The sequence below is a fragment of the Ochotona curzoniae genome, unplaced genomic scaffold (assembly GCF_017591425.1).
Source record: "Ochotona curzoniae isolate NIBS_2020 unplaced genomic scaffold, NIBS_Ocur_1.0 contig_2692, whole genome shotgun sequence".
Taxonomy (NCBI): Eukaryota; Metazoa; Chordata; class Mammalia; order Lagomorpha; family Ochotonidae; genus Ochotona; species Ochotona curzoniae.
In genome coordinates this window covers 16,487,312-16,515,259 of record NW_024465556.1, presented here as the reverse complement: position 1 = coordinate 16,515,259, position 27,948 = coordinate 16,487,312, and the positions used below count along the sequence as shown (strand labels likewise).

General features: G+C 57.7%; 1 protein-coding gene across 1 annotated transcript; it reads right to left on the bottom strand.

Annotated features, from left to right (window-relative positions):
• Positions 1-375: 375 nt before the first annotated feature.
• CHST3 (carbohydrate sulfotransferase 3) lies at positions 376-27,948 on the bottom strand. The gene is made up of 3 exons (XM_040975906.1): positions 27,498-27,948; positions 5,395-5,594; positions 376-5,170 (listed from the first exon to the last, which is right to left on the bottom strand). The coding sequence occupies exons 2-3, from the start codon at positions 5,532-5,534 to the stop codon at positions 3,895-3,897; spliced, it is 1,416 nt and encodes a 471-aa protein (XP_040831840.1). The 5' UTR covers positions 5,535-5,594; positions 27,498-27,948; the 3' UTR covers positions 376-3,894.

Here is a 27,948-nt window from a genome sequence, read left to right as displayed (position 1 = left end):
ACAGCACGTCCATACTTGCCAGGCAGCCTGCTGCAGGTGCTGGGGCCCAGAAACTGTCATTTGGCCACAGCCTGAGTGGGGAGTATGTCCAGCTGCTCCCCTGGGGCTAGGCAAATTGGGGTTAGCAGGGGATGATTCTGGAGCCCAGAGGGAGGAAGTGGCTTCTGACTTGTGTGGGTGGGTGATAGACGACGGGGTCTTGTGCCTCTGATTCACCCATGTTACTCTTGTGCCTGTCACCCCTTTGGACAGACAGGGCTTTGCCCTGTCCCCACTAGGTGCAGGATGTCCCATCTCCCACTGAGGCTAATGGGCTTTCAGCTCATTCTTAGCACCCAGTGCACTGAGAACAAAAGACAGACACAAGGCAGATTCTGCTTATTGCATCTTTCTGTGTTTAATTAAATAAGTAAGCCCTTAGGCGTGGGGTTCACATTCTATTTCTCAGGCAGCCCCGGGCCGCCAGTCCTCTGAGGGGCAGCCCCAGCATTTCCAGGACATGGCAGGTTGTGGCTACAGCAAGGACATCTGGGACAATAAGGGGGAGGCGGTGGGGAGCACCAGAGGGCAGGCAGAATGAGCTGTATGCTACACCAGCACGTGTGTAGACACACATGTACATGTCACACCCATGTGTGCCATGCAAAGGGTGTCCTGTTGCTTGTAGCCACAAACCCTGGCCTTGACAAAGAAGAGTCTGCAGGACCCAGAACGGAGTAGGGGGCCAGGCAGATGGCCTGGAGTATAGAGATGAGCTGGAGATGTCAGGGGTGCCTGAAGCCAGGCCAGTGTTAGGGGCAAGGATGAGCAGTGCCTGGCTCACAGGTGGTGCCATGCCTTGGACACACAGGAATTCACACCCCAGCCCTGCCCCCCGGCGATATACAGTCAGTCACAGAACTGAAGGATCAAGAAGCTCCTACAGCACATGCAGTTGCCAATTCTGCTTCTTTTGAGGTAAAGAGTAGCTTCTGCTATTTTGGAAACTTTGGCTCACACAGGAGCCCTCTGGGACACCTTCTCCCTGCCACCTAGCCAGACCTCTCACTGGGACTCTCCGTAAATGCTCCTCTCCCCATCCCCAGAGCACCTGACCTTGCCAGACATTTCTTGGTGTTTTTGTGTAGATCATGGACACCTCATGGCTTCCGCAGGCACCTGTACCTCTTCTCCTTTCTTGGAGATGTCCTTCACCTTGGGGGTAGGGTGGGGGGAAGCTGTGCTGGGGCCGCAGCTGTCTCGGCTTCTGCTCCTGTCCTCAAACTCCAGGGGGTCTTGAGGGACAAGCCCTGTGGTCAACCACAGTGGGCCCTGGGGTGGGGAGATCACCCAGGCCTGACAAAGAATTCTAGTTTTGGGGTCAGATTATGCTCTGGTCTTCTCTACAACCCAGGCTGTCAGTCCTCTGGGGTCAGGGGGTCTCACCATCTCTGGCCAGAGCCCCCTCCATGGCTACACAGATGGTAAGGGGAGGGGCAGGTGTCCCAGGGGGCTCCCTGGGTGCCCTCTACTCCGTGGAGTTTGGTTAACAGCTGCCCCATTGCACTGGTTTGGAGGTGGGGGAGGGGGCAGGGACCACCTCCTCCCTTCTGGCTCCATTCAGAGAGCCCCGAATGCATGCCTTGGTCAGGCTTGCAGTGAAGCCAGCTGGGCTGAGCCCCAGGGGGCACATGCCAACATCCTACTGCCTGCTTAGGCTATGCCTGCCTTAGACTCCCAGGCACCTGCTGGGGCTCCCAACTCCCCACACCGTGTTTGGCACTCCAGTCATCGCTTTCAGGTGTCCTTATAGGAACAGCTTCTATTCTTCGTCTTGGTATAGTTTGGGGTCCTCACAAATCAGAAGGTATTTTTTTGTCTCTTCGCAAAATAAATAAATAAAGTCCACTTGCAGCAGACACATTGTCAATGTCCTGAGAAGTCCCAAGGGTGGCAACTGTAGAGGGATGCAGGGTCCGTGCCCACGCCCAACACCCCCATGTAGGAGAGGGCAGCAGGTGAGGGTTCAGAGAAAAGGGGTCTGCACTTTTAGGCCTGCCTAAGACATCCTGACCCCATGGCCAGTGTCTGAAATGAGACCCCTGCTTAGAGCCAGTTCCCCACCACAACTTAGCTTTTCACTGTTAGACTAAGGTTCCTCCTGCAGGGCTCCAGCACCTGGTACTGGGGGTGGGGGCCCTTCGGGCAGCGCTCCTTGCCTTTTTCAAACTGCGGCTTCTTGCCTGGACATGCCTTTCTTCCCCACAGTCAGACACACTAGACTCGGATCCCATACTTCCCCAGTGCCCCCATTACACCGAGAGCAGGCCACCCCAAGGCTGCCCAGGAAACCAGGGGCAAAGCTGGGAAGCCTGTCCTGGGAGCACCAGGCAGACTGCAGTGCCCGCTCCTAGGATGGGGGCAGCAGCAGGGTCCCCAGGCCCCTGCCCCGCTGTGAGGCTGATCTTGTCTGGCTTTCTCAGGAAGGAGGGCAGAGGGGCCCTGGAGGTATGCTGCTTCTAGACAGGCAGCCAGAGCACCAGGGGCCCTGGACTCGGAGAGAAAGGGCTGCTGGGGCCATGGCTCGGATCCTGGGGTGAAGCCCCCCCTCCACCTCCTCCCTCCTCTGTGCTGCTTTTCCCAGCCTCCACCAGGCCCTGGCTGGGCTGCAGAAACAAACCCAAGACCCAGCCACAGAATACAAGGGCCAGCAAGCCATAAATAACTTCAAACATCCACATAAAACACGTCGCGGCCCATTCTAAGTTGAGCAATGTGCGTCTCAGAGCCTTAAAAGAAATTTCCTCTGGGCACTAACAATGTTTGCGGTGACCTGTGGCTGAACTCTGACCCAGAGTGGAAGGCAGACTGATGTGACTACCCGCCAGCCCCCTCTGCCACCTCACCCTCTCAACTTTCTTTTTGGCTCTGTACCACAGGAGGCTTGGCTGGAAGGGATGGGACTTGCAGGCTGCCTGGCCTCTTGCCTCCAGGGACCAAAGATGCTTCTGGTCGGGGCCCAGGCAGCTTCCAAATACGGACATGCTCTTTGGAAGCTAGTGAGCTGGATGGGCCGTGGAGCTGAGCTACAGGAGTATGGGGCACATCCTCTCGAGACATCCTGCCTGCCAGCTGCAAGGATGTAAAGGCCCAGAGGGGCTGGCGGGTTTGGCAGCTTTGCATCCACCACTCAGCCCCAGGTCTGGGTAGGTGGTCACGTCAGGCCTTGTGGCCCTGAGCAAGTCTTCTCCCCTCCCCACTCCCACCCATGCCAAGTGATCCCAAAGTAATTAGGGTGTGGGCAAACTGGCGTGACAGTTCATGTGAACACCTGTACCCTTACACCATTACATTTTTGTACGCATGTCTACACAGCCACTTGTGTGTTCTGGGCCAGGTCGACATTCCCCCCCACACAGCACAGTCCCCCACCTCCCAAGCTCCCAGTATTTGTGCACTGGCTGGGAAAGAGCCTGCCAAGACCCCAGACTTCTCTACACCCAGTGCAGAAATGCCAAGGTGAACCCTGAGTGGCACAGGAGGGCTGGCTGTGAGCGCTCACTGCCCAGGCCACCTTCTGCTCCTTCAGTGGCTGGACTCTAAACTGCAGCCCAGGCAGTAACTGACAGGAATCTCAAGTCTGTTCCTATGTGAGAGGGAGGGAGGGAGGCTGACGCTAGGCCTGTTCAGGGGGTGGTCCCTCTAGGGGACCACACGCTGTCCCCTGGCTTCCGCAGGGCTGCAGCGGCAGTGGGGAAGCTAGCTTGACTGCGGGGGGCCACTGCTACAGCAAGGGGCTGCCAGCTCCCACACCTGGAGCCAGAGCTGCGGCTCACCCCCGGTCTGTATGGGCAGAAAGGCAAGGCGGGCCTTACCACCAGGAGGCGTCCTTGGCGCCCCAGGTGCCGCCCTTCCCTACGTGACCCAGAAGGTTCCCCGGTCCTCCAGCAGGCTAATGGAGCGGTTGGCGAGGGCGGCGGCGTCAGGGGCCAGCTTGTAGCCGAAGAGGCGCATGGCAGGTTCGCAGGCGGTTTGCACCACCTGCGCCAGCTTGAAGGGCATGCTGAAGCGCCACTTGTTGAACTGCTCCGAGGAGTTTCTCTGCGTGGAGTAGATGCCGCTGCCGTGCGCCACCTGTGTGTTCTTCTGGATCCAGTCCTCCACCTGTGGCGTCAGGGGGATGCCGGCGAAGCGGTACATCTCACGCGCTTTCTGCAGCGGGCTACGCGCCACATCCTCGTAGCGCACGAGCATATAACGGCCACGCAGCCACGCAGGCTGCTGCAGGCCCAGCTCTGCCGACAGGCGGATGCTCTCACAGTTGCCCCGCAGCCGCTGCACCTCTTCCTCGTGCAGCTGGTCCTGGCCCGCTGCCAACCACTTATTCCAAGTCTCATACTTGCCTGCGAAGGCCACCATGCGCGAGGCCATCACAGCCCGTGGGTCGCGCACCAGCTGGATGACGCGCAGGTCCAGCCTGGGATCTTCTGCTAGCGGCTGCAGGAACTCGAGCTGGCGGATGCGCACGGCCTTGAGGGCCATGTGCTGCTTGCGGCGGCAGGCCTCGGCGGCCAGGGTCACGTTAAGCGGGCCGCAGCGGCGGTTCTTGCAGTGGTACTTCTCAAAGGCCTTCTTGACCAAGGGCGTGCACACAGGTTCCTCGCACAGCGAGCGGCTGGAGCCGCGGCGGAACATGGAGTCAGTCATGTGGTCCTCTGGCAGAGGCGTGATGAAGGGCTCCAGCACGTAGAGGTCGCACAGGAACAGCTGCTGGAGCACGTCGCGGTACACGAGTGCTGAGCCCGCCGCGTTGGCACCTCCAGGCTCGAAGGCCACCGTGCGCTCGATGTGCCACAGTGGCTCGAAGAGGTAGAAGATATTGCCCTGCTGGTTGAAGAACTCGCCCACGAACGACGAGCCCGTGCGCGTGGTGGCCATGAGCAGCACGTGGCGCCGTGGCCCCGCCCCGGCCGGCGAGAGTGGCACCTGGTCAGTGTGCGCCTCGGCCTCCCCGGGCTGCTCCACGCCCAGTTGCAGGCTGAGGTTATGCAGGCGGCTCCGCAGCTGCGAGAAGGCAGAATCGAGCTCGCTCAAAGACACGAGGGACGCGTTTTCCGCCAAGAGCAGCTCCGGGTCGGTGCTGTTGGCCTCTGCCAGGGCCTGCGGGATCTGCCTCAGCTTGTCCGAGACCCTGTTGAGGGGGCAGAGGGAGAGGGTGAGTGACTAGGCAAGGCCAAGCCATCTTGCAAGCGGTTCCCCCATGCCTGTCTGGGAGAGGTGGGCTCGGAGGTGAGGATGTGTGTGGAAAGGGTTCATGGGGAGCTGGGTGGACAGCTGTGGGCCCCTGGGGTGGGTGGAGTGGCACAGAGCCCCACAGGTGGGCCTTGGCCACAGTCACCCCGCCCCGCCCCTCACCTGGATATGATCTTATTCTCCTTCTCGATGAAGACGAACACCACCACCACAAATGCGAGAAACAAGGCATATCTGCTTCTCATCCTCAGGCTGTGCACGAAGTCCCGGCGCTCCTGGGGCAAGGCCAGGGCCGTCTCCATGAGCTCCCGGTAAGCCACAGCTGCTCAGCTCTGGGACTTCAGGTGGGGGACACCCTCATCCTGGGGGCAGGGCAGGAGAGAGGAATGGGCAGTCAGGACACCTCCACAGGACCCGCCAAGGGCCCCGTCCTGTGTCTCCAAACAGACCAGGCCCCAAAGCCACTGCAGGTCTTCCCCTTCCCCCATCGGTTTCTCTCCTGCCCTCCAGATGACAGGCATCCATGTATGCCCAGGCAAGAAGGTTCCTCCCAGTGACAAAACACCTGGTGGCAAGAAATTGAATACCTAAAGAAAAATCCGTGGTTGCTACATAGCAAGGGAGGGGGATTGGGCAGCTGGCACCTGTATCCATGCTTCAAGTCCCAGCTCCGCTTCCTGTTTGTGTATACCCGAGAGGCAGCAGGGGATGGTCCAAGTACTTAGCTCCCTGCCACCCATCCTGGTGACCTGGATTGAGTTTCCAGCTCCTGGTCCTGTGGTCATCTGGGGAGGGAACCAGTGGATGGCAGGTCTGTTGGGGCTGCTGCCTGGCAGGCCACTGGCATGGGCAGGACGAGTGACAGGCCATGTTTAAGCCTGCTGTCCCACCAATGGGGTCTAACCCAACATCCTGTCTTTGTCGCACAAGGTGCTGCACCCTGACTTCTCTCCTCCCACCTCCATTCCTGGGCGCTCGGATGCTGGAGATGCAGGAGATGGGACTGCAAGTTGCAGGTTCTGGCCCTTGCTGTGTCTCTTACCATGCAATGCAAACTTGTACAAGAGACTTCACCTCTCTGGGCTTGCTGCTTCCCCTATAGCATGGAAGGTCCCTCCCACATAAGGTTGCTAAGAGGAAATTACCTGATGTGTGGAGTTCAGTGTTCATTAACTGGGAGAGGAGAGCAGAAACCAGGGTGTGTGTGTGGGGTGGGAGCACAGCACCCTCCTTTGTGGGAGGGTCTAATGCCTTTGCTGAGTGGTGTTGCCTGGGCCACAAGTTCCTCCACCCTTCCCAAAATACCACCCACTATTTCTGCATTGCCGTGGCAGCCTCCCCACGATCAGAACCACACGGGGCTCCAGAGACTATGCCTAGCACTACCTTAAAAGGAAGCAGCCAGGCGCCAAGGCCCGGGGCCACCCCTCTGTTCAGCTCTGGAAGCCCCATGGATAACCCTCCCACCCCAAGTCAGAGAAAGGCTTAGAGGCTCTGCAGAAGATGGGGGAGGTGTCTGGGCCAGGGGAGGGTCATAGTGTTCGGGGTCAGAGGGTTGCAAAGGAGGGTCACAGGATCTGGATGAGGGTCGGCAGGAGGCCTCCCCTGCCCCCTACAGGACCTGACAAGGCCCCGTGCCCCCTCTGTCTCATGCCTTCCGGTGAAAGGGGCTGCTCCCACTTCCCCGGCCTGGCTCACCGAAGGAACCAAAAAGCCCTCCCCGTCCTCCTGCTCCCAGCTGCTGTGCCTCACCTTTCACCTCCCCCCACGCCCCACGCTCCAGCAACCACTCAGCAAAGCAGGAGGTGATGTTGCCACACATTGCACCCCCCACCCTGGCATTTTTTCCTGTCCTTGGTAGGCACGGGTCCACTTTTCCCCTTCCCGCCCCCCTCCCAGGCAGCACCAGGGAGCCCCTGGCCACAGCAGGCGTGGGGTCAATTCCTGCAGCTCGCACACCCCAAGGCATCACTCAGAGCAGAGCTCAGGCTACCCGGGCCCTCTGGACACAGACCCTGCTCCCTACTCCCCCACCCCTCCTCCAAACCCCATCCCATCCTACCCCTCCCTCCCCCAGCCATACCCCTTCAGCCCCACTTGGGGGCTCTGTGTGAGCTGGGTCCTTAGCCCAAGGCCCTTCTAGACCTTCTGTGGGCATTCAGGATTCAGCTTGGATGTCCCCTCCTCAGGCTTCCCCCAGACTCCAGTGTCCGTCCCCTTCCCTCTCAGCACCCCTGCATGTCCTCCTGGGTGAACCATGCCTTCTTCACGCACTGCAGTGGCAGCTCCATGCAAGGAGCTCCACCTTTGATCAAGACCACAACTGGACAGAGCAGGGGTTCCAGGAAACCTCGGGTGAATGACTGGCTAGGTACTGATTCCCGCTTAGTGGCCGCACATTAGGAAGCAGCGGCTGCTCTGTCTACAGGTGAGTCACCTGTGTGTTCATGCTGCAAGTATGCGCTGGGAACTGGCGCTAGGGACACAGGCATCACTGGGGACACGCCATGCAAGCACACCCCCGCTCCAGGGACCTCCCATACTGTGACTGCAAGTCTCCTAGCAATCCCAGCCGTCTTCCAGGACTAAGCCTCTCACAGCTGTGAGCAGACCTGGCAAGGGGCCTCACCAGAGAACCAGTTTACACTCTGATGGCCCCCAGCCAGGCCCCAAATGGACAGCAGCCCAGCCCTGCCTCCGCCTGGGGGGAGGTGGGGTCCAGCCAGCCCAGCCACGAACGGTGCTCTGATAAGGGAGGCTAGGGCCTTGCCAGACATTGCATCAGGCTGCAAAACTCCGTTCCCCTCATTTGTTGGGGCTGGGGCCTCAGTCAGCTGCTACAGGCCCCGCACACAGGCTATGCCAGGGCAGGAGGAGGGAGAGTGACAGCTGGTATGTGTGTGTGTGTGGGGGGGAGGGTGCTCTGTGGGAAGAAATGTGAGTATAACCCTGTACCCACTGCAGGACACGCAAGGAGCTCAGAGTCACCCATTGGAGGTCACCTGCCTCTGAGTCCCCAGGGAAGGGGACATGGAATGGGCAAGGAAGCCCCTAGGTCCCTGGCAGATAAGTTATGGTCTGGGGAAGCAGCAGCTAGGAGGGCAGCCTATCCAGGCTGGGGACATCTAGACATGGTGTGGGGAAGGTCGAGGATGCCCGGATCTGGAGCTTAGTGTGTGTGAGCCAATGAGCCACGGGAGAAGCGAAGCCATGGATGGGGTAGCAGAGGCGGCTGCAGCCGGGGTTCACACAGACAGCAAGGTAGCCATGCAGGATGAGTGCACAGGTCAGACGGAGCCGGCGATCTGGGAAAGGGCTGCACCCCGCCATCTGCATCCAGACTAGGGCTTTTATGGGCATGAGGAAGGGTCCCCTGCCTTTCTTCCCGCTCCTCCCTCCACTGGGAAGTTTCAGGTTGGAGTGTTCAGGATGTAGAATTCCCAGAAATCCTAGGAGGGTCTTATCTGTGGTTGTGGGGCCTGAACACCTCCTTGGCACAGGGCCGGGGCCTGCTGCACCACAGCAGTTGCTTTCAGAGCCTGCTTCTGATTTTCTCTAGAAATTCTATTTTGGGGCTGATTTTCTCTAGAAATTTCTATTTTGGAGCTCGGCACAACGGCTCAATGGTTAAATCCTCTCCCTGTAAGCACCAGGATCCCATATGGGTACCATTTCATGTCTCAGCTGCTCTGCTTCCGATCCAGCTTCCTGCTTGTGGCCTGAGAAAGCAATAGAGGATGGTCCAAAGCCTTGGGACCCTGCACATGTGTGGAAGACCCACAAGAAGCTTCTGGCTTCTGATTGGCTCAGCTCTGGCCATTGTAGTCATTTGGGGAGTGAACCAGCAGACAAAAGATCTTTCTGACTCTTCTTTCTGTAAATTTGATCTTTCCAATAAAAATAAATCTTAAAAAAAAAAAAAAAGAAAAGGATGGCCTAACGTGGTAGCCTAGTGGCTAAATCCTTTGCATGTTACCAGGATCCCATATGGGTGCTGGTTTGTGTCCCTGCTGCTCCACTTCCCTTCCAGCTCCCTGCTTGTGGCCTGGGAGAGCAGTCGAGGACGGCCCAAGGCCATGGGACCCTATGCCTGTGTGGAAGACCCGGAGTAGGCTGCTGGCTTTGGATCAGCTCAGCTCCATTCCAGACACTTGGGGAGTGAACCAGCAGGCAGATGATTTTTCTGTCTCCTCTGTGTAAATCTGACTTTCCAATAAAAATAAATAAATTAATCTAAAAAAAAACCCCTGTTTTCTTCAGCCCTCTCTTTTACACCTAGCTCATGTCTACTTAGCTACCTTATGGGGCTGGGGGGCAAGGCTACATACCCTTTCTCTCCTGAGCGACTTTCTCTCCTGAGCTTGGGCCCACCTAGCCTCAGCTCCCACAGCGCACAGGCATCCAAGCTGGTGGGGTTGGGGGGCGGGTTGCGGTCAACCAGCACCCCGGACATCCATTTATTTGCAGAGGGTCAGAGAGGCAGGACTAGGAATGCCACCGACCCCGCACTGGCCAGGACGCAGGCCCGTGTGAGGACACAGCACACTCTTCCTCCATCCCCCCAGGCCTGGGGTCAGAGGAGAGCGGACCTTCCCCCACCCCATCACAGCGCTTGCCCAGTTACTGGTTGCAGCAGGGATGGGGGCTGCCCAGGAGCACCCACCAGGCTGGCTCACTCAAAACTGACCTGAACATGACCCAGGAAGTGCACCCAGCCCTGGAAATTCCATGTGTGGCAAGTTCTCAAATGTCTTACCAGGAGCATGGACAGGTGAGCAGGTGGGAACTACATGACTAATACAGAGCTCAGCAAATAGACCAGCACGTGGGGACTCAGCGGACATCCTTGCCCACTGCTTGTCCTTGGCTGCAGCACTTCAGCACTCTTCCAAATCTCATCGGAGGTTTCAAAAGGGGGAAGCGCGCCCATCTGGGAAATGGTGCGAGCAGGGCACCAAACAGGGCAGGACCCAGGCTGGATCCAGCAGAGGAGGTGGCAGAGCAAGGAGGAGGCAGAGGAGTCAAGAGAGAGGGCAGAGTGTGTGAGGTGTTCTCAAGCCCGGCACCGCCTCCGAAACACCCACCGCGGGCGTCACGCTGGGAGCACAGACCGGTCACAGAAGCACAAGCTCCGTTATGAGTCAGCCCATGCATGCCGTGAGCAGTCACGGGCACAGAAGGCAGAGTGGGCGTGCGGGCGCTGAGGGAGTAGTTGCTTCAAGGGGGTAGGGAGGGGTTGTGTAAGGTGAGGTGGCAATAATCAGCAACATAGCCTGGGGGTTACAATATGCCCTGCACCCCCTCCTGGGGCAGACAGGGCGCAAAGACCGTCTACTTAGCTGGGATGGAACACACCGCCTGCTAATCGCGTATGCGCTCACAGCCGCGCTGGAGAATCAGCGGGAAGACGGCACGGAGGTCACGGTGGTTCTAGCCACAGCTAGCACTGCCCTTCCTGTCTCGGAGCCCCGAAACCTTCGCCAGGCACTTAAATCTTCTCTAAGCACAGTTGTGTCATCCGGGGGATGACGACATTTCCATGTCATCAGTGGGGTGAGGCCGGTGAGGTGCTGCCAAGGTCCCCCACTGTGGGCAGGGCACTTGAGGGTGGAGACTGCACCTGAGGGAGGGCACTGGGATGGGGACATCTCAGGTGCCCACCTCCCATACTCACCCAAAAATTCCAACTCTCCTCTCACTTAAGCCCTTCAGGTGGATGCTGGCGCACAGAGGGGTAAACCTCAGCTAGCAGGCCAGCAGCCCATACCATGATACTGATTCAAGTCCTGACTACTTCACTTCCAGTCCGGCTCCCTCTGAATACTTGTGGAAAAGCAACACAAACCCGCCTAAGGGTCTGGGTCCCTGCCACCCATGTGGGAGACCCAGAGGGTGTTTCAGGTTCCTGGCTTCAGGCAGGAGTAGTCCTAGCCATGGTGGCCACCTGGGGTGTGAAGCAGAGAAGAGGAGGTCTCCCTCTTTCTCGCTTAAAGGGCCAGCACTGTGGCTCAGCAGCTAAAGCCATTTTCTTTAAATCCCATATGAGCACCAGTTCAGTTCCTGCTGGCTTCACTTCCAATCCAGCTCCCTGCTGATGTGCCTGGGAAAAGCAGAGGAAGACAGCCCAAGTGCATGGGCCCCTGATATCCATGTGGGAGAACTGGAAGAAGCACCCTACTCCTGGCTCTGGTCTGATCCAGTCCTGGCTGGCAGCCATCTGGAGAGTGAACCAGTGGATAGATCTCTCTCACTCCCTCTTTCCCTTTCTCTGTAACTCTGACTTTCAAAATAAAAGAAATCTTAACAGACATACACACTCCCTCCATCCAAGCAGTATTGCTTGAGTGCGTTCAACCTTCAAGCCTTCAGCTCACAACATAACTCACAGGATGCATCAATTGTGAAGTTATTAAGAATGTCTAAAAACAAGGTTCACAGAAGACTTGCTTTTTTGCAAAGACCTAAGGTGGATGCAAGGGTCTCTTTGTAACTTCTCCTTTGCGCCCTACTTTTGCCATGTGTTTTCCTGAACGAGAGAGAAGCTGGAGATACTGTGAGCCCAGGAGACTGAGCAGAAGGCTGCGAATCTACACCGCTGGCAGGGAGCTTGACATGGCTAATTTTATACTATTACTCACCCGCCTTTATATGTTTTCATGAAAAAGAACCAACATTTAAAAATCAAGGGCATCCCCACAAAAGGTCTTTAGGTTTGGGGGAAAATCAGGGCAAGGCGACGGGAGCGTGCGCCCTGAGTGTGAACAGAACATGCTGATGGTGAGTGCATAGGAGAGTGAGTGAGGCAGGTCGGGAGCATATGCAGGAGCAAGCCGTGCCTGAATAAAGCTATGGTCTTCCTGTGTCCCCCTGAGGTCCACGGTCCCCCAAGGTGGCCATGCGAGAGGCCTGTTGCTTCTAAGAGATAGAAGGTAACTGTCCCTTGGCACCCCCGCCTTGGCTCTCTGTGTTGCCACCATCTCCTCGGCACACACACTTCCATGGCCGAGATGCCGTCAGCCACAAGGTGAGGCTGTGTCCTGGTGCCTTGGGACCAGAGCGTCACGTGAAGCCCTTTCCTTTCAGAAACACCCAGCAGCAGGTGCTTCCTTATTGCTAGGGACACACAGCAGAAGAGGTACTCAGCTGGACACACTCCTGGATGACTGCACAGCTGAGCCATGGCCCGGCCTCTTCCTCACACCCTGGGTTCACTGGCAGCCCGGTTGAGACTAGGGGAGGGGGGTGTGAAAGGGAGAAGCGTCTCAAGGCCTGGGCCTTGGAGGATCCGGGACCCTGCAAGGGACCTCCCTTCCCTTGCTATGGTGACCCTGCAGGCGGCAGGGTCCAGCTGGCTTAGCCCCAAGTAGAAGCAGCTGCATCCTGACATGCTCCTCGCCCAACCTGCCCCAGATACCACAGCCCCAAAGCCTGCCCCATCCTGTCTGGTCTTGCACACAGCACTCTCTCACATGTCAGGGGAGGAGATTTTTTAAAGTCACAGTCTGAACCATCACGATTTCCAATTTGCATTTTTCAACCCAGCAACTCTGCTTCTAGGAGTCAGAGTCACGGCTACGCGGTTGTCCCTCTACAGGTAACAAGACCTGCACGTGTGCAGGTCCCTCATGCCAAGGGGCACAAGGAGCCTTCACACATCCTCTGGCAGACTTCAAAGCATTTCTAGGTTAGTTATCATCTCTATTAAAATGTAAATGCTACGTAAATAGTCATTACCATATTGTTTAGGGAATATTGACCAGAAAAAGTCTGCACGCCTTCAGAACAGATGCACTTTTTTTGTGAATATTCTTTTGAGCATTGTACGAAGGGCAGCCAGGCTCTGCCCAGGCCAATGGCATCACATTCTTTGCCCCTCTCTCTCCCGGTATGGGTGCAGGATAACTTCAGAGGAGGGACTCCAGCTGAGTTGATTTGGCTTTTCCAAGGGAAGCAGTCCAGATGGGTCCAGGCTCCCTCCATGCCCATCACCCAGGGTCGGAGACTGGCCTTTCTGCCATCAGTTTTGGGGACATCCACCTAGTGCCAGGCCTCAGGCCAGCTCCAGACCTGGCCACAGACAAGCAGCTAGAAGCTTCTCAGCTAGCGGGGCATCTCTGGTGTCAACTGCACCTTGACAGCAGCGGAGAGGCCAGGAGGGGCAGAATCTGGGGTCAATGGACGCAGCAGGTACCGAGCCAGCATGGGACCTGGTGAGCATGCTGTACAGGTGCACAGCCCAGAAATCCCAGGAGACCTCGGCTTTGGAGGGAGAGTGTGCAGGCAGCCCAGCCCAATCGACAAACTTGCTGCTCAGTGCTGGGGACAGTCGAGAACTTTGACTTACCAAGACACTGAGCCAGCCTCTGCTGCCCCATGGCAAATCGGCAGCTCTCTGGTGGAAAGAAGAGAGGGGCTAGAAGAACAAAGGGAGGTATTTTGAAAGTGAAAGCAGTAGAGAGAGAGCAAATGTGGTGGTGCTAAATGATAAAAGCTCACTGGAGGCAAGCATAGGCATTTGCCTGCATGTGTGGTTCCCTGGCTCTGGCCAAGCATGGAACCAGAAACTGGAAGCAGGAGGAGGGGCTGGTATAGCTCCTGGGCAGGCTGATAACAACAGACCTAAGGCCAACTCCTGCATGGCATGCATCCACCCCTCTGGACACGCCAAGGTGAGAGGATATCACCATCCCGGGCTAAGGCAAGGAGAGGCAAACACCGTGCTCTCCTTTAATCAGTGAAGCTGGGAGTTAACCTTGATATGTGAACTTGACCATCATGCTCTATGGGTGGATCCAACCAAAGGTCAAGAGGTGGCCTTTAGGAGATCTGTCCCTAGTTCATTGAGAAACATCAGACTCTTTGCTTCTCACATTCCTTCTCTGATACATGGCCCCAAGAGCACGGAAAGGAAGCTGCTCCAGAGGCACCAGGTCATTGCTGACCTCCCAGGAGAGCAGAGCCTGCAGGCCATCCCAGAGGAGGGTCTGTTACCAGCTGGGTAACCAGGAAGGGAAAGCCACCAACCCCTGCCCAGCCCTGACTGGGAGCTGGGCTGCTACGCAGAACGGATCACAGTGACTGAGCAGGCCTGGAGGCACAACTAGTGGATGCAGCCGGGTGAGACCAGGATGGCGGCATTGGGGGACCCCTTGCCTGAAAAGTCAAGTCCAACTCTTCCTGGGGGAGACATCCTGGCTCTTGCTGGCTGGCCAGCTGGCTTCCCTGGGTACACAGCCCTCACCATTAGCCAAGGACATAGAGTAGAATTGAGCTGGAACATGAACCCGTACCTGTCTAGCTGCAAGGAGGGGCAAGTGTAGTGAGCCAGCAACACAGAACGGGCTCAGCCACTTATAGCTGTGTGACTCCAGAACCTCATCCACCCAGCTCACACACTGCCTCCGTTTCCTGAGACTGTATCAGCCATGCCCAAAAACATAAGGACTGAAATAACACCTGCCATCTTCCAGTTCTTAATGTCCTTAGTTCAGGTCAGGTGCATAACTTAGAATCAAGGAGGCTGCCAACTTGTATTTGTGGAAACCCAAAGCCAGCAAAGGCTAAATAAGCCTGACCCGACCCTCCTCTGGTCCTCCAGTACGTAGTTCATATATGCACCTTAGAGCATTGCTCCCTCCCCAAACCCGAGCCTGCATGCTGACGATGTGGTAGTGTGGCCTCTAAATGGTAGGACCTGGTGGAAGGGTGTCTGCTCTCACATGTGCACAGGATCGGTCTCCACAGTCGGACTTTCTGAGAGCTAATTGTTAGCCTGTGAGCTGCTGCCCCTTCGCCTCTCTGCTATGCTGGGAGGGAGCCCAGAGGCCCTCACGGGACGGGCCAGACGTGGACCTCTCCCTGAATTCCCCATCACCGGGTACCTTGCAGCCACATCAACACACACAACCCTCCCAGGCCAGTCTCCCACCCCATCTCAGACAGGCCCTAGTGACTGCAACCAGGGTTGTCTTAAACTCCTGAATGTGGGCGCTCCTCTGCAGGGCGGGAAGGTGGGGAGGAGCCGGAGAGGAGGGCAACATTCAGACTTCTGCAGGTTCCCGCTCCTTAAAGGAGGTGGTGACGGGGAGGCCAGGGTTGCCTGATCCCAGCTGGTATGAGAGCCACTTGTGGAGCTTAAAAAACACCAATGCCTGGCTCATCCCTTCAAGATTGGGAGGAGGGAATCTGTGCACAGGCGTGTCTCTGCACTCCCTGGGAACTGGAGTGGCGGCCAGGCACACTGAGATGAGTCCCCACTGGCTGCTCAGTGACAAGTCCCAGTGCCCAGGAGCTGCTCGACCCTGGAGAGGAGAGAGAGAGAGAGAGAGTGCTTGCTAATGCAGCAGGGCCTGAAGAATGAGGTCTGTGGGTATGCCGAGGGCCCGGAGTCCAGCGCACGGGGAGCCTGCTGCCTGGGAGGCTGTGGGTCCTTCTCCTCCCCGAAGTCCGGCCGGGAGCCCAGCCCAGGCAGAATCCAGCCATCAAGGGGCCATTGTTACTGGAACACAGGGGGCTCTGTGCCCCTCCACGCTGCCCCCCTCCTCAGCCCAGCCCCCGAAGCTGCAGGAGGGCTGCGAGGCTGAGGAGGGGGCTGCCCCAATCCTAGAGCGCAGAGAGGAGGGGTTGGGAGAGGGAGGCTGTCAGCCCCCGGGCTGGAGGGGCAGAGGCAGTGCGGGATAGAGGCCACTCTCTGAACTTGGCAGCAGGAGGAAAAGGCTCCAGTTCAAACTGGGGATCTAGGGGCAGCTGGTGAGAGCCCCCAGACTCCAATCAGAGACATGGGGACCATTTCGGGGAAGCGAGGGGGAGCAGTTATGCTCGACCTACCGTCTTCCCTGTATAAACACAGAAAGTTGCAATCAGCGTGGTAAATGGCGCCTTTCATTGCCTTTCAGAACAACTCAAAAGGGCTGGAGGTTTTATGCTGTGTGAGTTTGGGATTTGAGAGGCAGGTCATTCAACTAGGGCTGGGCATAAATGTCCCTTTGCTTAGTAGATCCTTGCTGCGTGTAGCCTTTCACACACACACACACACACACACACACACACACACGGTCGTAGCTGGAGGTCTGGAGGGTAGTACTAAATCTCACAATGACAGCGCCTTCCCGGCACCCTCAGGAGCCTCATGCCTGCACCCCACATCAGTCCTGGCTCCAAGTTCCAGCTTCCTGCCAGTGCAGACCCTGGCACGCAGCAGTGATGGCTCAAGAAGCTAGGTTCTTGTCACCTACGTGGGAGACCTGGATTGAGTTCCTAGCTCCTGGCTCTGGCCCCAGCCTGATCTCTATTGTTTTGGGCATTTAAAAAGTAAAAACTAGGGTTTAGCGCAGTAGCCTACAGACTAAAGTCCTCACCTTGCATGCACTGGGATACCATATGTGTGCTGGTTCTAATCCCAGTGGCCCTCACTTCCCATCCAGCTCCCTACCTGTGGCCTGGGAAAGCAGTCGAGAACAGCCCAAAGCTTTGGGACCCTGCACCTCTGTGAGAGATCCAGAAGAGGCTCCTGGCTCCTGTCTTTGGATCAGCTCAGCTCCAGCCATTGTGGCTGCTTGGTGAGTAAAGATCTTCCTCTGTCTCTCCTTCTCTCTGTATGTCTGACTTTCCAATAAAAATAAATCTTAAAAATAGAGTGAAAACTAGAGGATAAGAACGATAGTTTCTAAATAAATAAAATTAAATTAAAACGAGCATAAAGCCCTCCAGAGGACCACAGGAGCAAAAGTATTGAAGGAAGGTGGAACCAGACGTGGGGTTCCCAGGCCAGCAACCTCCATTTCTGCCGAGAACTTGGTGGCATTGCACAGTCTCAGGTCACCCCTGCCCAGATGGAGTGGGAACCTGGGGAGGGCAGGGCAGCAAGTGTTTCAGCAGTGCGGGAGGTGGGTCCCATGCACCCCAGCTGTGGAACTTCGCTGTGTGAGTGACAGTATTTCCAAGTTCCTTCAGCAACAGCACAGCAAACCCCGTGTCACAGTGACAAAAGTGGCTTCCAGAAAGCTTCTGTTTCAGAATGCTTGTGTGTGTCTGGGGTTTTGGTCCAAAAAAAAAAGTGCAAAAACCACTGTCTGAGGCTAACCCCCAGGCTGGGAGCATCACTGTAACCACGTCCCTGGCAAGCGGTGACCACACAGCCGTGCTCTTCTCAGGCAGACACCTCTCCCTGGTGCCTGTCTGAAGGTTAAGAAAGTGGGTAGGCACCTTCCCGCCACCAGCAAGGCGGCTGCCGGGCTGTGTACCGAGTCCCCAAACAGCCACCCTGGGTGACGGATCCCAGGCTGATCTGGTGCCTTCTCTTGTGTGTTGATTCACAGTACTAAGTGTCTACTGCCATCACATAAACAAGACAGAGAGGCGGGGGTCCCTCCCTGCCTGCAATTTGAGAAAAGGGGCCGGCATAGCTAGCCCATCCAGCAGTCCCAACCTGCTCTCAGTCAAATCCCACACAGCCTACAAGACCAAGCCAAGGCCCCAGACACCCCCCCACCCAGAGCACCCCTTGGTCCTGCCCCACACCATGGCCCACTTGTCACCCCCCCTCCTGGGCCTGCTCAACACTCTCCCAACATCACCCCTCCCTGCCCCCATCACCTGTCTCCTCACAAAGCCCTCTTGTGCCTCCCCAGTCTCGTGCCAGGGGACAGGCAGGCTGGATCCTTGCCACCACCCCGCCTCCATCATCCCCCTCAGAAGCCAAGTGGCCGGCCTCAGGTGCCCAGCTGAGGGGACAGGGTCTCCTTGCCTGCACACCTGCTCCACCCACCTCTGCCCCACACCTCTGCACACATCCCACCTTACACAAGAAGTGACGTGTGCATATTGTCACTGCTCCACACTGGAAAAACCCACATGCAGAGAAGGCAGGGAGGATGGGCATGGCGGGGGGCAACAAAGGAAGAGAAGAAACCTCTTCCAGGGCCAAGGGCCAACCCAGATGCTGTGAATTTCCCCTTGACACTGGGTCCCTGAGGTCAGAGGCAGTCACCTGTCACTGAGCTGAGCCTGACACTCCTGCTTGTGGTACAGGACGCTATGCTGTACAGCAGCTGGTCTGGCCTGGTGCCCAAGGCTGGCGGGCCTTTGGGCGCAGACAGAGCTTTTCGCACTCCTCGGTCACAGCCTGCTCGCCACACAGGCCCTCATGCCTCAATCTTTTCATCTGTACACAGCACTCAGTGACAGCACTGGCTACACAGGAGCACTGAGAACCGAACACCCAGCACGGAAGCTCCATGCACACAGGAGGGATGCAGAGGGCACCATGCCATGCTTACTGGTCTTGTGCCTAGGGCAGCTGTGGGCAAGGAGCTCACTTGTTGCTTGCTGAGCCTTAGGGTATGCTGTTCCCAGCCCGCCGGGGCCAGGCGTGTGTGTGTGTGTGTGTGTGTGTGTGTGTGTATGTGTGTGTGTGTTCCAGTCAAGGACAGACCCCTCGCTCTGTCAAAGGGGGCAGCAACACAACATGGAGCTCCAGTGTCTTTAAGACCCAGTGGGATGAGGCCTATGGGTGCAGGCACTGGGCAAGTGGTGGTGTCACTGCTGGCTAACAGGTGGCTCGGGGCTTGGAGGATAAAAAAAAAAATCAAGCGAAGGGGACTCTGCAGAAACACAGGTTGGCCCAAGGCAGCACGGTCTGGTCAGACTCCCCACAGCCAAGCCTGAGTCCCAGCTGGGGTCCCCTCCCCTGCAGGGCAAGAGGAGGAAACAGAGAAGGGACAGGTGGAGAGTGAGGCACAGAGGGAGGCTGAGGTCTCCATGTGTGCCACAGAGGCAGTCAGGAGGACTACCTGGGGCTGGGAGCCAGGACTGTGGGCAGCCCAGGCAGCTCAGGGAAGAGCGGCCATTGGCCAAGACTCCAAACAGCAATCCCCTGGCGGAGCTGGACTCCGCAGGGGGTCCCGGGATATTTCCAGAGCTGGTTAATAGCCTGGGTTGTGGCTTAGCTTACCCAAGGATAGAACAGGGAGTCTAGCTGGGTAAGGATTTCAATTGCTTTATAAGTAGACAACTGGGGCAGGCATTTGGCCAAGTAGTTGACACTGGTTGGGCTGGCTACCACATCCCTTAGCAGAGAGTCTGGGTGTAAGTTCCAACCTCCACTCGCATCCCAGAAGTTCTGATGCACATCCTGGGAGGCAGAGGGGGTCGGGAGGAGAGGATGGGTATGGCTCATGTCCCTACCTATTGCCTGTCCACCGGTGTGGGAAAGGCCTTAAGCTGCCTGGACCTGGGGAGGGCGGAACCAGGAGGAGCTGCCCTGCCTGTGGGCTGAGAACTTAGCTGTATGCCTGGGGGCTTCCCAGAAATCCTTAGGGGAGGAGGGAAAAGGGGAAGCTGGTTTTGTCCAAACCACCCAGGATTGGAGGGCCTGAGGTTCGGAGACCTGGGCCTTAAAAGGAAAGGAAACCCTGTGGGCTGCAGATTGAGTCTTTTGGGTGTTTGTGCGGCACCTGTCAGTTGGTGGGCAGCGCCAACAGTGCTGGCTCTGAGATGGAGTGGGGCACCTGCCCTGGATGCTGGAGGAGAGACCCAGGGCTTCAGACATGTCCCAGGGAAAGGGGTTGACTCACTGTCCCCAGGAAATGACATCTCCCACCCCAGCCAATAACGCAGACACTGGGTAACTATGGAGTGAATCAGACTAGATCAGCCAGGAAGGAAGTGGCCAGGCGGTGCTGCTCAGGGTCAGGGGGCAGGCTGGCTCCTCCTCCAGCAAGTCTGCTCCACGACCTAAGCAACCTAAGTGTCTAGGCCTCCTCTGGCTGGTGGGGAATGCTCCTTGAAGCATCAATATGCTCACCTGGCAAAACCAGACTAACGTTGCCTTCTTTGCGAAGCTCCGGGCAGGCTGGGAGGGCAGCACTCTCCTGTCCACCAGCCTGGCTATGGGCAGCCCTGGCACTGGAACCGGGCAGCAGCTACAGCAGCCTGGGCCGAGGAAGCTGGCATGTAGCTCCCAGCCTGACTCACACTCCCTTTCTGGGACTGGCCCAGCAGAACCAGGCAGACCGCCCTTGGGTCTCCATGCTCCACCCAGGGCAGAGTCTCTGGGGCTTAGAGAAACCTCTCACCCTCAGGGTGTCTCCTGCCAAAAGGGTTGGACACTCTCTGGCACCTCCAAGTGGACAAACAAGCTTCACCCAGCTCTGAGGAACATCCCTTATGGGCAGCTGGCGAAGGCCCTGGCACTTCTTGCCAGTAGTGTCCAATTTCTTGGGCATATCTCACATCCCATGGGTTTCCGATGGCTGCATTTGGGGCTGATGGCACGGTAGGTTAGCTAGGAGCACACCAGGACATGGGGCAGCTCTAAGTTTACCTCCTGGCTACATAGCCCCACAGTGACAGTATCTGTAGGATGAATGAGGCTGCCTGTGCAGTCGGCTCGACACAAGCAAAGCCCTGAGTGGGGATGCAAAGTTCCTAAACCAGTGGAATACTTACCACCTGCGCCCTCGAGGGGCCTGGGTTTCAGTCTGTGACACTGCTCAGGACAGGGCACAGCCTGGGCACACAGCTGTCCCAAGGCCCCACTTTTCAAACATCAATTTCCAATTGATTAAGCAGGCGCCTCTTGAAGGAAATTCAAGTCTAAAAATGACCGTCTCCACCAGAATTCCAAACGAGGGCTGGGCACAGAGGCACACCCCCCCCTCCCCAAGCACATCCTCATTTCCAGAATCTTCTGCCTAGACAGTACACACGCCTGTGGGAGAGGGTGAAGGGTGCTCTCTGGGGCAGGAAGCAGGGGAGAGGATCTCAGGCAGAGTCCCATCACGAGGGCCTGCGAGCAGAGGTCACCGGAGAACCACAGCAGCAGGCAGTGGCAGACCAGCAGAGCAGCAGGTGGGCGGCAGGCGCCTGCGGGTGAAGTCATGTTTTCCCCCAGCGGCTCCAGGGCCGCCCCAGGGCTATGAATGCAAAGCTGTGTGCTGCGGCCTCCCCTCCAGTCACCTCTCCCCTGTCAGCTCCAGTCCTCCCTGCCCCAGGGACCACGCTCAGCTCCTGGCTGCAGCCCCAGGCCAGCACACAGCTTTAAGCTTCCCTTGCTACTTTCCCTAGCCCCCCACCCCTTTGAGGAATGACCAAGTGCCAGGCAGACCTGGCTGATGCTATGTCCTCCAGCCAGCCCCTTCCTCCAGCTGAGTAACTGTGGGGAGGTTACCCTACTTCCTTGATGCAAGATCTCTCTCTCTGTGTCTCTCAAGTCAAATGAAGACACATTACAAATTTTTGAAGTCAGTGCTAAAGAAACCAAAAACAAAACACATCTTCTCAGGCCTGGTATAATAGTGTAGTGGTTAAAGTCCTCGCCTTGCAAGCACTGGGATCCCATATGGTCGCCGGTTCTAATCCCGGCAGCCCTATTTCCCTTCCAACTCCCTGTTTGTGGCCTGGGAAAGCAGTCGAGGACAGCCCAAAGCTTTGGGACCCTGCACCTGTGTGGGAGACCTGGAAGATGTTCCTGGATCCTGGCTTCGGATCGGCACAGCACCGATCGGCCGTTGTGCTCACTTGGGGAGTGAATCCTCAGACGGAAGATCTTCCTCTCTGTCTCTCCTCCTCTCTGTATATCTGACTTTCCAATAAATAAAATAAATCTTAAAACAAAACAAAACAAAAAAACCACATCTTCTCTCATCACCCGCAGGTGTCCTGTTCTCCACCACCCACACGTAGCATCAGGCACAAGCAGGTGTGCTGCACCTGCACAGGTGATGCAGCACTCGGAGGCCCACTTCTAGGCAGACAATCTAAGCAGCCAGAATTGGCACTGCAGGGGACCCCACCTGTGCCCATGGCTCCTTCTCTGTTCAAGGCCAGCGAGTCAGCCACAGGGGGTGTCTCTGGCCCTGGGTGTCAGAACTGGATCATGGAGAGAAGTTAAATGACATCTCCAAAGAGGACAAGAATAGGAACCACTTAAGGGTGGAACTTGGTAGTGGACCCCAAATGCAACTGTCCGCATAGCCCATAACTCAAAGGGATACCTGTGGGCAGGTGGGGCAGCAAGGCTTCTAGAACAGTCTCAGGCACAAGTTCAGGGTCCCAGCCTGATGCCCACAGGGTAATAATTTCCACAGGCCATGCCCTTCCCCTGGGACTCGCGCCACTCTCCCCAGCACTGACTGCTTCCTCACAGCACAGTTCTCTCCTCCCAGCCAGCAGCTCCTCACATGCCCTGTATCACGTTTGTCACTCATTGACGCCACAGGTAAGGGATGGCCACTTAGTGCACACCGTGGAAGGCGCAATGGGAAGCAAGGAGGACGTGGTGCTGCCTGGCAGAGCTCAGCACACAGTGGGGACCACAGGAGCAAGTATCAATCCCCAAGCGGTGAGCTCACTTGCAGATAGGCCCTTACCCAGTACCAGGAGTGATGAAGGGAAAGGCTGCACAAGGCAGGGTGGGGGGGCATCCAGGAAGCCAGGGCCCGTGAAATACGTGTTCTGGAAGCTCGCAGGGCCTGGGGAAGCCAGCATTGTGCTCAGGCAGCTCCAAGCTACCTCCTGGAGGGGACGGGGAAACGGCAAGGGGGAAAGAGGACGAAGTCTCCCTGGAACATCCATGGAGCAGAGACCCCCAATCTGCCAGTCCACCCTACCCCATGGCTGCCCCCTGCCACCACATCTTGAGACCAGGACCCAGAGGCAGGGGACAGCTGAACAGAAAGCTGGGCCTTGCCAAGGGGGCTGCTCATGGCACTGTGCATGCCAGGGTCAGACCTAGGGTGGGTCCCAAGGTACATATGTCCTCATGTGGCCTCCCCAGTGGCCCACCCAGCCATGGCTAGGTGACAATGCTCTTGCGGGCCCAGCAGGACACACACACACAGGTGGTTTCCAGGCTGGCTGCACTCAAACCCACTTCTGCTGCAGCCACTGTAGAGGGACGCAACGTATCCTGTCTTGGTGCTCCCATCTGTGAAATGGTCAGCAACCCAGCAGCCCACAGGGCACACAAGCTGTCTGTCCTGTGTGCCCTCCCCCCGACAGGGTGGCAAGAAGAGGGAAAGAGAAGGAGCATCTCAGACTGCGCCCAGCACTGGTCACAGGTCTGTTAGTGAGAACACCCCCTTGTGACTCACAGGTTCTCATCTCCAGACCTCTTCAGCCCCGTCTGTCCCTGGGCCTCCCCTCTGTCTCCCAAAGAAGGCTCTGCATGTCTCCAGAAGAGAGTTGGGGCCTGGGCCAGTGTGACCAGAGTTGTGAAATTCTTTGCTGAAAACTAGTACAGTCTTAGGCAGGGGGTGGCCCAAGTTCGTTTGCAAAATATTTCCCCAGATAGTGCTGCTTTGGACTCAGACACGTTAGCACTTTCCAGAAGCCTGCAAATGGTGAGGCAGCCGGAGAGGAAGGGAGAAGAGGGGACAAGGGGGAGAGCAGAGGGCCCGGGCCAAATCCCAGGTAGCTGAGTGAGCTGGCACAGGCACCAAGTGGCAGCGTGGCACGTCAGAGGCTCACAGCTAAGCTCTTGGAGCCTTCTTGTGAACCAGAATTTTCCTTGGAAGCCCAGTAACGTGGAGCAGATCAGAGAAAGGTGAGCCCCAGCCACCCCTCCTATCAGGTTTCTAAGTGCCCGCTGGGACTCTAGGCCTCCAGGGAACCTAGTTTGAAAACCCCTGTTGCCAAAGGGGAACAGGGACACATGGCTTCTGGACAATGCACTCTGGAGAGGAGCTAGTTCAACAGGGAGACAGAGAGAAACTCGCTGGGATCGCAAACTGCAGTGTAAGGGCGCAGGTTTTAAAGCCAAGAACCGTTTTTCTTGCTGGGCTGTCGACATCCCGTAGCTGAGCCCCACCTGCTCTGCTTCCAGTCCTGCTTCCTGCTGACATCCTGGGCCCCACCGTTCTGGACCAATAAAGTCAGACTCACCCAACTACCAAGAGAGCCGCGTTCAGCTATGAGTCCCCGGGGCGGGGTGTAGAGAAAGGCAGCTCTTTCCTCACACAGGATCCTCCTGCGCCAGCCTCCTGCATCCTGCAATGGCTGGTGAAGGGCTTGCTTCCTGGCTTTTGAGGCTCCCGAAGCTGAGAGGGCGTGGCGGGCGGGGTGGGAGGGGCAGGTGTAACCACAGGAAGCCAAATAAGACCCTGGAAGCTTGCCTCCCCGGGGCGGGTGTGGTTGGCCCGTGGCATCAGGACAGGCCTGAGTTAGGAACCAGCTTGTTTGCTTTCCACACCTTCCCTCCGGATGCCTCTCAGAGTCCTCCCAGTCAGTCCCCAGTGGATGTATTTTCTCAACACAAAGCCATCTTTGCGAGCAGGCGGGGACACAGAAGGGATGGAGGGCAGGGGCAGACAGAGCCTGGCAGCGACCCCCTCCCTCCACGCTGGCAGCCAGATTTGGGATGTTGGAGACAGATGCCCAAAGTGTATCCAGCCTGCCAGGGCAGGCCCACACCCGTCTCAGGACACAACAGAGAGATAAGGTGGCAGCTCCTGCTTCTGCCCCAGGACTATGTCCTGCTACGTACTACCTCAGAGTCTTCCTGGAGGGCCTCCTCCCATCCAAGACATCCTGGGCTGCCCTATGTGGGGACAGTGGCTTCCTGCACTGCACCTGACAACCTCCCCAAGCATATCTGTGTGACAGGCAGTGAGCCAGAGTCGGGGTACAATGGTCTGGGCCCCTCAGGTATGACAGCTCCTGGGTGCCACTGGCCCAGGCAGAGCAGTCCAGCAGCTCTGTGGCTTGGTGCTGCAAGAGCTCTGGGACTCACGCAGGTTGGCTTCCCATGAGAGAGGAGCAGAGGTGAGCTGGGCAGTGCTCATCCAATACCCCTAGTTTCCCCATCCAAGAGACACCTGCACCGCAGGCTCCAGTGCTGGATTGAGCCAGCAGACCTCTTAGCCCCAGAAGGAAATGGCAGCTAGACTGCGCATTCAGTCGCCCCAGGCATGGCTGCTCCTAGCTCCAGGTCCTGGTACAGGCACCACAGTTCTCCCAGCCTCAGCTCATCTGCAAGGTGGGGCCGACAGAGAGCTTTCGTCCCTCCTCGGGGCGTGTGTGAACACACAAGCCAGGGACCAGGTTACCACACTGTCACCCCCTTCCCGACTGCCCAGCTTGGTCTGATCCATCTCGTCTGGTGACCCAACTTTGCCACAGAGTTCAGCTTCCCTCCACATAATAGGTGGTCTGTGAGGACCAATTTCCCAGGTAACAGACAACTCCACTTTAGGCCACAGGGGACAGGAACATGTGAACCCACCAGAATCGGAACCACAGTCATTCGTACAACCAGGCTTCCCCTCACCTGGCCATTTCTTCCCTAACGTATGGTCACATATGGCAGCACTGTCCCCAGTTCTCAGATAAGCAGCGAATCATTTCTTCGCGGAATTACTGCCTGCTCCGCCTGCCAAATCCACCCCCAAGCCCCTGACCATCCCAGCAGCCTGGGACCACCCGGCCTTTGATTCCCATAGTCCACGGTCTAGCCCAGGCCTGGCAGAGGATGTCTGGAAAGAGGGCCACCTTAGCAAGCAGCCTCAACTTGGTTTCCTGGTTGTCATGGAGAACCAGTAGAAATCTACAAACAGCCCAGCCCAGTGGACGTGGCACCAGTTCTGGAGTCAGACTTTCCAGGTTCAAATCCTGACTTTGCTTTTCACCAGCTGGGTAACCCACCTCTTCTGAGTCCGTTTCCTAACCTGCACAAAATGGGGTGAGATGTTATTGCAGAGCGCTGTAACGGCTTCAGCAGACCCTAACAGGTGCACAGCACCTCAATGACAAGGTGGAACGGTAACGGTGTGACCGGATGCAGTCTTACAGTGCCATGTGAAATCAGGGCTGGCCAAGCACACCTCGCCTTCTCTCTCCTTCAGGACTGGTGTCACCCACACAGCTTACTAATTCCAGCCTCGGGGAGGGAAGCCCTCACGCACAGCCAAGGCACAGTGCTGCCCTAGGGGGTGCAAATGACAGGCCTCTGTGGTGACCTGTCCTGGCTCCATCCCAGAGGCAGGCACAAGAGATGTGTCTGCTCCTCTGGAAGCTTGCACCAGCTGGCCAGCGAACCCAATGGACACCCGGTGCAAGCACGGCCACTGCCCTGCCACCCTGGAGCCAAATCACTGCCATAGGAGGATTGAGCCCCTTGCACTTCATGAGACCCACCTCCAGCCAGGTTGTGGAGAGCTGGGTCTGAGCGCAGACACCAGTGCGGTTCCAGGGGTCCCTCTGCCTCCCCCCACCACCCGTAGCCTGGCACTTACCTAGGCCCTGCTTCACTCCTTCCTCTGCTACAAACTGAAAACCATCTCCTCCTACTGAGACCCCCCAGTGAACCTGCAAAACCGCACACTACTCCCACTGCACCAGCCATGGTCACAAAAGTCCCTGCTGCCCTCTTGGGCCACTTGAGTCCATATCAAATACTAATTACTGGCATCACGGCTTCTCAGTGGAACATCCACCAGGTTGGGCACTAGCCCCGGAAAACCCTTAGAATATTCTCAGGCCCCAGGTCCCTGCGCACCAGACCCCAAAGGCAATCTCAGGTGCAAGGAAAAGCAGCCCTCCTAACAGGGCCGGCCTCTTGCTGACCTTCCAGTCTTCATCTTCCCACAGGCTCTTTACACACACTACCCAGGGCCGGAATCTCCTAGACCCTTCCCCGTGAAAGCCCTGGGAGGAAGTACATCCGCTGGGGGAAGGGTCTCCACTTCCCTCTGGAGCCTGTCACCGCCGGAGTCCAGCTGGCCCAAAGCAGGGGCCCCGTCTGCTTTCCCCACGCGGCTCCCCAGGCCTGAGTTTCTGAATCACTTGCTCCTGTCCCCGAGCCTCGCCCCCGGAAGGGCTGCGCACGCCCAGACACATCACCCAGAGTTACAGTCCAAGCCCGCTCCTGTGGAGCCCAAGGACCGCCCGCAACGTCGATTTCCTCTGGGGAACCCCCAACTCCTTGGGCCCTGGCTCTCCTTGGGGACTGCGCGTTCACGAAGTAGCCAGAGGATGTGTCTGGTTTAAAAGTCCAGACTCCGCGCTTGCAGGAACTTGCTCTGAGTCCCGCGACACGCGTGGTGCGTGCGCCCAGAGCGGTGAGGATCCAGGGGTACCCGGTGAATGGCACCCGGTGCCGCAGCTGGGGACAGCCTCATGGGTTTCGCCCCGCGCCAGGAGTTTTCTCCTCTCCCATCCTCTGCATCTTGAAAAGTTTGGCGCTTGCGGGACACGAAAGGTTGGAGGCGCTTGTCTAGGCGGCCTCCCCGCTCCGGCTGGCGGTTCCCGGACCCTGGCGCCCCACTTACCGCGGCTGCCCCGCCGCCTCTGGCGCGGGCGGATCGGTGTCTCCGCGGCTGCGGTCCGGGGCGGGCAGCATCCGTTCACAACTTCTCCGTTCTCTCGGAAGATCGCAGCCGGAGGGGCCTCGGCGCCCGCAGCGCCGGGGTCCTGCGCCTCCCCGCAGAGGGCGACGGCGGGCTGCGAACGAGGGCCGGTCCGCAAGCCCGGCGGGAAGCGGCGCCAGGCGGGCGCCGTCCCGCGCAGCAAGCGGGCGAGCGAGTGGTCCTGCCCCGAACCCTCCCGGCTCCGGCCACGGCGGCGGTAGCGGCGGATTCCTGAACCACGTCCAAGGCGTCCGGGAGCCCTCCTCCTCCTCTTCTTCCTCACCCCACCCAGCTCCCACCCCTGCACGCCCGACTACTTGGAAATCGTTGGAGTAGTTGACGCTGCCGGGGCTGCGCGCGGGCCTGGCCTCTC

Bases quoted from the DNA above. Each gene is read 5' to 3' on its own strand.
- CHST3 (XM_040975906.1), bottom strand. From the start codon at position 5,534: ATGGAGACGGCCCTGGCCTTGCCCCAGGAGCGCCGGGACTTCGTGCAC. The intron at 5,171-5,394 runs GTGAGGGGCGGG...CCCCCTCAACAG, and splicing joins GAGAATAAGATCATATCCAG to GGTCTCGGACAAGCTGAGGC.